The sequence below is a fragment of the Amphiura filiformis genome, chromosome 2, assembly GCF_039555335.1.
Source record: "Amphiura filiformis chromosome 2, Afil_fr2py, whole genome shotgun sequence".
Lineage (NCBI taxonomy): Eukaryota > Metazoa > Echinodermata > Ophiuroidea > Amphilepidida > Amphiuridae > Amphiura > Amphiura filiformis.
In genome coordinates this window covers 49,593,004-49,603,318 of record NC_092629.1, presented here as the reverse complement: position 1 = coordinate 49,603,318, position 10,315 = coordinate 49,593,004, and the positions used below count along the sequence as shown (strand labels likewise).

General features: G+C 36.5%; 1 protein-coding gene across 3 annotated transcripts in view; it reads right to left on the bottom strand.

The window, feature by feature from the left end:
• Positions 1-2,498, bottom strand: part of LOC140146316 (PDZ and LIM domain protein 4-like) — a 16,833-nt gene extending 14,335 nt beyond the window's left edge. The window contains exon 1 of one of the 3 annotated variants that reach the window (XM_072168115.1): positions 2,283-2,498. In XM_072168115.1, the coding sequence (XP_072024216.1) occupies positions 2,283-2,300 (18 nt within the window). In that variant the 5' untranslated portion in view covers positions 2,301-2,498. The remainder of the gene's footprint in view (positions 1-2,282) is intronic. The other 2 variants (XM_072168116.1, XM_072168117.1) reach the window with 2 other exon arrangements.
• Between the last annotated feature and the right edge of the window lie 7,817 nt (positions 2,499-10,315).

Below are 10,315 nucleotides of genomic sequence, written 5' to 3'. Positions count from 1 at the left end.
GAAAAAAATCAGGACTCAGCGGGGATTGAACCACGATCACTGGATTACAGGAATCCATTAAGTTTCTTATACTTCAAGCACTATGTATTAATCAAAAATTATATTCAGACTGTCCACCTTCAGTGAAAGCATGAATAACACAACACGAATTATAAAATAATTTAGATAGCGAATAAGCGAATATGAAAAAACGCCTGTTGTTCAAACTTGGAATGAATTGCATTGGTGTACGTATTATGTAATCGTTTATTTCTTCGTAACCATTCATTCGAAATTTTTGGATTCCAATGTCTATTTCTCGACTTAAGTTATGCTCAAATTCATGCACCCGGTAATTTTTTTTGGGACACCCTGTACGTGATATATTTTAATACCGGCGACTGCTATACTATTTCCAAAACAAAAACATGCTTTAAAAAAAACAAAAAAACAACAACGTACTATTAATTTATGTTTTTAAAATGTGTTCGTTAGGTCATTATAAAAAGAACATATAAAAACTTCTGAAATTTTCAAGTGTCGCCAAATAAAACAGCTCAATTCTTTTGGAATTAAATGTCAATATAAGTCAAATTTTAATATTTTATGGGGTTTTGTTTTTTATGCTGTGACAATAAAGCCTGATTATTACGAGTAATCTGAATGCTATTTAGACGTGTATCAAATCCTTGAATTCTGTAAATGCAATTGCAAGAAAACGTGCAAAATTACATGTTTGTGCCCCCCAAAAAAATATTCTCAAAAACAAGTTTATGAATGACTTTCATTGTCAGTTTAGGGGCGCACCAGTTGACTCTTATATATTTTTTGCACTAGGTGCCCCCGGTTTATTTTTTATTTTCAATCCAATTTATAGTGATAGTGGGGAAAGTTTTTTTGCTCATGTAGTGTGGGGGAAGGTTTAAAAAAAACTGTGGGGGAACTTTAAACATGTTAAAAAAACCCTTCCAGCCCCCCCCCCAGTCAAATGGTCCATCCGGATTAGGATTGGGCTATCCCGGCTATGGCAAAACAGGATAATATTTTTTTAAACCCAAAAAGTAATGCTGTAGGCCTATATTTCTGGAAGTTACAGGTTTCGAAGCTTTTTTCAATCATGAATTGGTACGGCCAAAGTTTAAGGACAACGGGCAATCGATTTTGGCTTATTTTTGGAAATTCTCCCCCGGAACATATGCCCTGATTTTACACAGGGGTAAATAAAACAAAACAAAAAATCAATGAAACATTTGTAAATATTAATTATTATTAGTTATTATTAATTAATGTTAATATTATTATTATTTATTATTATTATTATTATTATTATTATTATTATTATTATTATTATTATTATTTAAAAATAACTTGATGGTGAACATCTCAAACAAATTACTATTAATATTTTCAAAACATCTTTAAACTTTCCCTTTGTTTATTATCGCCATGGAAACGTTTAATTTTTTCAGACAAACTGGGTCACATTACAAATAATTCGTCATAATCTTTGTGACAAATGTGACATATTGACCTCTGCACATGCTGCATGCACAGAACTTTGTCCAGGATAGTGTAGCGGTTAAGCTCCCAAACTTGGAAACCATTGTGCACTTTGTGATAAAAGAAAGAGGGTTTCCACACTTGAAATAATTTAGTACAAGCCCGAGTACAAGTCCAAAACATGTCCAAAGACATTTGAATTTGACCCTGGTGACCGATATACAGATATCACTAATGGTCATACAGGGGATAAACATTTATATTATACTCCAATCTCGCAGAATGATTATGTAAAACTATTCTTTTCGATACCTCTGCCAAAACAATTTGCCACATTTTTTGCCAAAATCGGAACAAGTTGAAATTGTTATAGTATACATGCATGTATACGACCAAAAAGTTGACATACAGGGTGTCCCAAAAGTCATTAAACCCATGCTTTAATATTATGGTCATAACTCACATAAATAGTGACGGATTTGGGGAATTCATTCACTGCCGTAAAGTATAATTAAATAGTTTTAATTAATGTGATAAAAACTTATTAATAGAGCTTTCAGAAATCCAAAACGCCAGATATGATTAATATTAATAATACATGTCCTTTTTTCACACAATAAGCCCTATACCCAAAGTTTATATAATCAGCTGATAATATCGTTCGTTAATTTTGCACACTGTAGTGTTGAGTGCAGTAACCCTCTATATTTACAAATGATTTATGAATATAATTATGTAGTCTCAGATTGGTACATGTATACACATTTACAAACACATACTCATGTCTACAACATTGAACTTACCTGCCAAACGCTAGCCATTTTGTTCTGCTATAAATACTACACAACAAACTAAATATATTCCACTTGGTAAAACACCAAAACTTATAATGCTGCTTGTGAGTTGTTGTTCAATTAAATTTTCAAGTTCAACACGCAAGTCTATTTAGTTCGCCCGTCTCATGAACATAATATTATAGCCCACAGCTCTTGTCAATTATGCGCTGGGAATCACCGCAGTGTTGTGCCATGACGTGTGCTTTCGGTCGTTTTTTAAACCGGGGGTGCCACGCCTATAAATATCTCTTGCATGCATTTCCAATATTGGTTGTATGGACATGTTATACTTCATTCAGTCATGATAATGCGTCAGCTCAGGGGCGGATCTTGATATGGTTATGGTGGTGCAGCGCACCACCCTAGAATTCCAAAAAATAGTGTGATCAAATATATGTAATTATCATGTTACTTAAAACACAATAAAACCCTACAAATTCCACTAAAAATGGCTATTCTAGCTTATTCTGTGAGTCTTAACCGTGTATCATAGGGATTTTTAAGTTTTTGTCCAGTGCATAATTAGAAGTAAACTGGCAACCTCAAAATGGTTCAGATTCCAGTTTCGCTCCTCTCCCACATAAACCCACTATGCAATGACTATTAAGCTTTTCCATTAGCTTCTATGCGACCCCTACACTACACCGTGGTGCAGAAAATAGGTTCGCTCCTCTTTTTCATAATCTTCAACACAGTTCAACATCTTATGTGGCCCACAGAGTCAAGAAGAATTTCCTTACTCAATAGTCAAAAAGTTGAGGCTTCTGTGGAGTCTATAGACATCAGCTTGTTTATTCACAGATGGAATATAGACTGTGGTTTATTGTAAGAAAGTTATTGTGGTTTCAAGGTTTTTGGATTAAGTTTAATGGAAGTGTCATGGTGTGTGATCATTCAGGGTGAGTCAGTGCCACAATTATGTCAAAATATTGTTCAAACTAAACCTGTATAATAATGTAACCTCATGCAGACCTACTAAGCACTAAGCAAGAACTTATTGCACCCTATATATTTTTGGTGTGAAATGCATGCATCATACACCAAAAATGCTATTGAAACTAGTAATATACCAGCTAGCATGACTAGTGTGTAGCTCAAGATATACTAGTATTCATTCTGCAAGCCAATTTACAAATTTATTCAATTTCAAGATGACTACTGTTGACCATTTGTTTCAAAATCACATTTCTATACATGATGACAATATAATATTCCAGATGAGGTTTTTTTTTTTTTTAATTTGCCCTAAAAGTATGCACCAAATCGCACCATTTTAACTTCATTTTTCAAAATTTCTCAATTTCTGAGGGGGGCACATCCCCCCTCATACACCCCCCTGCGTCGCACAAGTGCTCCGGGCGGCGCTTCGCGCAGATTTGCACCAAGTAAAAAAACTAACACCAGCCGCCACTGCGTCAGCTTATATCGTTCGTTGAGTTGGTAAGAACTTTTTATGTGAGACGGTGCTCATACTTTAAAGTCAAAATAATTTGTATCGATATCGTGTAAATAAAGATATTACAAAGTGCAAATATATGTCTACCAGCGCATCATAAGAAACAAAACAAAACAAAAACTAATCATATGCGCATAAATACACTGGCCGAAAGTATTGCAACATCCCTGAAGAAGATCAAGAATTGGGCAAACTGTGAATTGACCATTGCTGCATCAGAATCTTGGAATTGTCGAAATTCCGGGATTTTGACAATTCCAGGTTTCTGACGCAAACTGTCAAAAACTTGGGAATTTGTCAAAATTCCGGAATTCAATTTGACGCACCAACATTCATCCAATATGTTGTATATTTCACATTTTTATGTACTAGATGGCAAATGTTCTTTGTATGAAATAATTAAGGTTATGCTGTTCAATGGAATGGAATGGAAGATGTCACCAGACTGCCTCGCAACTGGAATTTTTCTTTTCTTTTTTCTCAATTTCAATCTAAATTCGCCAATTTGCATCTTCCCCTGTACATGAGAGAACAAAATGATGATGGCGCTATAACCATCCATCGGGCGAGAACCGCGAAATTCGAATGAGAAAAATAATATGGTTCTCACGGTTCTCGGCGGGGAGCTGGCGTTAGATGGATGTTATAACGCCATTATCATTATTGTTTCTCTCATTCGCTGGGGACGACGCGAATTAGCGAATTATGAGATTGTGAAAGAAAAAAAGAAAATCAGGCTGTGAGGCCGTCTGTATGGTCACATGAGCTTATTAAAGTGCTTACAATGATGGCAAGAAGATTTACATTTCCAAATGCTTTACACACCCTCGTTTCAAATTTTGGTTTCTCTTTTGTTCAGAAACCAAAAATCAAGGGATTAAAAAGTGGAGCATAACTGGTCTGCAATCATAAAACTATTGAGCTGGGAGGACACAGTAGGGCATACTAGTAATTTATAACCATAAGTATATAATGGCCTAATGTGCTGGGCATTATTATTATTATCGGATATCTACCACCGCGGGTGGTAGTTAATGCTCTATCAAATCTGATTTAGTCTTACTTCAGAAGTCTGTCGTAGGTGGCATACTTTCATATCACCGTAAAATTACACCCTGAGTTCTACGGTCCCGAGGCCTAGAAATCATGCGCGCATATTGGAGAGGGGTGGGGTTTTGTTTGTTTGAAACATAAACGATGCATGATGGCGATAAAGAATCAATGATTATGGATTAGTTCATTGTCCCTGATAAGCACAATATCTCTTTATAACATCCTCTTCCCTGTCCCAAGTGTCTCCTTCTCTCCCTCCTCGCCTCCCCCTACATTCGATATCTCCTCTATTAAAACACTATTCCACTCCATTCTCGAGCTCTCCCCCCCCTTCTCTTTCCACTTCCTATGCTCTCTCCCATCTGTTGAAATCGAACCCACGCTTTAATGTAGATTGACTTGTTCGACTTCTCTGCTCGTGAATATTGCACTGCGAAATTTAAAAAAAATCCATTTGTATACTTTGGTCAAGGTAGTATCTAACCTGATAGTCTGCGGTTTTTTGATTATGTAACAAACTGAAATGAAAACCGAAAATACATATTTTAAGTTTCTAATAAAGGGTAGAAACAAAGATATCGATAATGATGTCAGTCAAGGGCTTAGGCAGGATAATAGAAAACCACGTGACCAAAACCAAAACTAAACTCAATATTTGAAATGACCGACAGTCAAATGAGGTTTTTTTTTTCAAAGTCTGTGAGAAACAAGTCGGGATATTTCATTATATATAGGTTGCATAAATTCATGAATTGATATAGTCGGGTATCTACCAGGCTTTAATGTGCATCCCCCCCAGGACTCTACCAAACCAACTTTTTTAGCTTCCTTTTATGGTCCTATAACACATTCAAGATGTTAACAAAAAATATTTCCCGGCACTCCGGCCATATTCAAGGTTATAGGTCAACACAGGGGTCAAATTTCAAAGTTGCTCAAATCTGGTTAACAAGCACATCAAATTATTCCTCTCATTGCAAGGATTCAGAAAAAGTATAGTTTGACCTACCTGCGACATACCGTTCTTGAGTTATAAGCAAAAAGGTCAAATTTTGGGCGGTGGTCAGTTTTTTTGACCACACAGGGGCAAAAAATTAAAAATGCTCCAATTTGAACGAAATTGGTCTCAAATTGCTTGTTATATATTATATTATTATTATATTATGGCCCTACCGTACCACTGCATCAAATTAATCTTAACCCCATGAGAACTACCTGCCGATTGGCCGAAAAGAAGGTTTCATTATCAACTGGCCCAATCAGCAACATTGTTAGAATAATTTCACCATGCAAAAAAATGGGGGTGAATTACTTGCAAAGCTTCATTCTGATTGGTGATTTTAAGTGAAGATATCATGTAATTGACCAATCAGAGGTAATGTTAGATCGGCAGTCAGTGATAACACACAATGCAACAGACGATGAATATTCTCCCACAGACAATTTAATAAATAACTTATAAAGGTGTTAATCTTAAAACTGCACTATCATACAAATATAAATACACACGTACGTTTGCATATTTTCATCTTACATTGGGCTATTCCAGAAAATAGGTGCACACCCCCTACAGAGGAGTAAATTTTCAATCAAAGAAATGTCCGGATTTCCAAGTCTGCTTTCTGAAAACGACTGGAATTCCAGTTGCCAATGTTACTGGAAAAAGCTTGGAAATCCAATCAAATGAAGGAAAAATCACGGAAATGTTGACAATTAGCTCTCAAAATGAGGATTTCTGATTTCGAACTATTTTCCTGCCGGATTTTTTTGCCTTTGGGCACTTTAAAAAGTCTGGATTTCCAACAGTCACGACTGGACAAAAAGTCCGGATATCCGGGTGTGCATCTATTTTCTGGAATAGCCCATTAAACATCTGAACTCTCTCCACGCTGGTGTACTCTATATCTATGTTTAATGGTACCAGTAAAACGTCTTAATGGTATTCATGTGAATGTTCATACGTATACTTTTGAGGGGTTCATTAGGTTTGTAGAAACTCACAATAACTTAAATATCATCTTGTCAAAACCAAATATATCTTACTCTGAAGATGACCATCACCCAAGATGGTCGAAACTGGCAGGTGATTAAAATATCATTGGTTTTGACCAAATGAAATGTATAATAATGTTTATGCGTGGTGTAACTTGTAAACAGCAAGTCTAGGTTTTAATCAACAGTCATACCAGGGGCGTAGCCATCTTTCGTGGTGGGGTGGGGGGAAAAATAAATTTTCGGGGGCACAGAAGAAAAAAATTGTATGAAAAAGGTGTCAAATTGCTCAGGAGATCATGCTGCATCAAATAAGCTGGTTCCCTAAGAAATTTGAAACATCACCCTTTTTAAAAGGTTGTTTAACCTACCCCTACTATAAAGTAGTCAAGGATTGAAAACTTTAGAAACAATTGCATACACACATACAGGCTGTTTCAAAGTAATTAATTGGTACCCAACAGTTTTCAGTGATTATGGACAAGACTGCAACATTAAATTAATGCTCTTCGTGCTAGCCATGTGCTTCAACGGAAAAAGTTGAAGTTTTGAAATATTTTCTCAAAATATCAAGAGCTATCTTAAGAACTACTGAACCAATACCAGGCTTGTTTGTACTCATTTTAATGCATTTTTCATGCTGATTCCAAATATGGTCATGAAAATTTACATTTCTGAAATTTTTGAATTTTTAAAAAAATTTTGAAACTTGTCGTCTGCAGTCGACACCCGCGTGAAGAGAGTTAAAGCGCAACATATGATCCACCCAAATTGAAGATAAATGGACTATTCCAGTTGAAATCCATACACCCTATGGAAGACATGACCTCCGGGCATGACCTTAATCTCTCACACATGGGAGTGTATATTTCAAATGGAATCACCCATTCAGGTAACCCCATTTAAAATTCACACTCCCTGTGTGATAGATTAAGGTCATGTCTTAGATGGCGTATTGCAGATATCAACTGGAACAGCATGTTACAAAAGGTCACTAAACTATAAATTCTTGATATTTCAAGAGCATCCAATGTTGAATTTGGAAGAAGCAGGTTTACAAAATATATCAGAGCTTGAGAGAACCAATTGTTTTGATAAAGCCTGTATAACAAAACACAGCAAAATCATTCTTTCTACAACTACCTTCTGCTTTTCAGGCTACTGCCGTTTTTAATCTTGCAAACTCTGCTCAGTTACCGCACACTGCTTTTCAAGCTTTACAAAACTGAACCTTTGCTGCAATTTTCAACTCACAAGCAAATAAACGCATCCCAAAAAGAAAGTATCCAGTTTGAATTTGGTCCATAAGTCAAAGATAGGGTCTTAAATCAAGACCTACCAAAAGTATGTTACAGATAAATTTATTCCGCATAGTTTGATACCTTATTTGTCCGAATTGATGCAGAATTGATGATACAGTGACCTTTTAAATGCAGTCGCCTCAATTTTAAAAGTTGCAGGAATTTCTATTGATTTGGTCCTGCTACTCATGGTGCATCAGACGTCTCACTTAGAGCATGCGCCGCAGATGTCTGCCAGTCATTGATGCACCAGGAGAACATACCAGACATTGACTGTGGAGAGTGAAGGGTAAAACATTGAGGAAGGAGTTAAAGAGTATCTGTATTGAATAAAACAGATGAAGTGGAGTCAAACAGTCCGTCTCTGTTATTGTGTACCTTGAGAAGCAGGAAAACCACATCAATAGGGATTACTGCAACTTTTAAAATGGAGGTGATTGCATTTAAAAAGTCATTGTGTCGTCAATTCTGCATTAATATGGACAAATGAGGTATCAAACTGTGCGGAATAACTTCATCTGTAACATACTTTTGGTAGGTTTTGATTTAAGACACTATCTTTGACTTATGGACCAAAATCGAACTGGATACTTTCTTTTTGGGATGCGTTTAGAAACTAAAACAAACAAGAAGCACATTCTGATCAGTGAACATAAAGTAAAATTATGCACATGCATCACAGCAGCTGAAGGGAGTATCCCATCATGCATCTGCTTGCTCCATAGCAAATACATACAAAACATAGGTAAGAGCGGCTTAGATAGTGAGAGCTATGGATAGTTTCACAATACTTTGGAGATCATATTTTTTCAAACAAAAGTCTTAACTCCCCTGATATAAGCGAGTAATTGAAAGTTGAAGTGAGGGATTTTGTGTACACTTTCAATGGCATGTGCAGTTCTGTGGTACTGCAGAGCATGATGGGATACACCTATCTGCTGCTGTGCACATGCATGCAGCCATCTACGATGCAGCTTACACACTTAAAAATAATTTGCACAAACTAAATTTGTATACTTCAGCAACATGCAGCACAGCAGGAACATAAAAGGTTAGTTACCAGTATAACACCAAAATCATCAAAATTGCCTGTCATGCTTAGGCCAAAAAAAAGGTTTGTCTCAAAGCTCGAGAAATTTAAAACAAATGCGAAATGCGATTTTTTTTTTTTTTTTTTTTTAAATTTTTATTCCCGACTTTTTTCATGGTATTTTGAGAAAAAAGTCTGATTTTCGCCAATTTTGTCTGGAAAAAAAAAATTGTCCGCATTTGTTTTTTTCAAATCGTGGGATTTTACCAATGCGCGCGCAAGCTTTGAGACGAACCTCTTTTTTTTTGGCCTTATCATAATGTCATGGTTTTAGCTTCAATACAAAATACTGTAAAGAATCCAGGCAGCTCTTTCCAGGTACAAATGTTAGCATCAGGTTATTCCATTTAAAGTCCACACTCCCCCTAAAGTGTTATTCAGATTCCCTTTTACAAATTAAGCGTACTGCTAGCCGTCCAGCGCGTATTATTTTGCACAAGCTCCAATGCACACGCTTGACGTCGCGCGCGTATACGCGATGGTTCAGCTGTCAAAGGAAATCTGAATAACACTTTAGCTGTGGGAGGTTTTAGAAATATCTTCCACAGATGTAAAGTTGTTTGTTTTAAACTTCCGTGGTCGGGGTACGCGCTGGTGAATTGCGATCGCGTAAAAGTGACAAGGTCGCCTACTACGCGCCGAACAGACAACCAATGGGTCAACCGACTTGTTGTCAAGTGCGTTGATCAGCCAATCAGCGTGATTGCTTATTTTTTCTGTGTGTACGCTCGTAGACGCTTGGCGCACAGCTCGGACCACGGAAGTTTAAAAAAAATTACTTTAGTTAGCACATTAACCAACTCTATTTGAAACTCACCCTCCCTTTATTGAACATTCAGGTTGAGTTGTTTTTAGAGGGAGCATGAAATTCAAATTGAACTGCCTATAAATGTGTTCATTCCAATTGAAATTCCAACTCCCCCTATGGCAGATATTTCCAACACCATCCACAGGGATAGTGTGGATTTCATATGGAATGGCCCATTTGAGTGGGCATTTTGGTATTTGGTGGGAAATTTGACTTCCAAAATCAATCAGTAACCATGACGATATGATTTATTCCCTCTCCCTGTAAACAAGCCTTCATCAATACCCTTTTTTTTTTGTC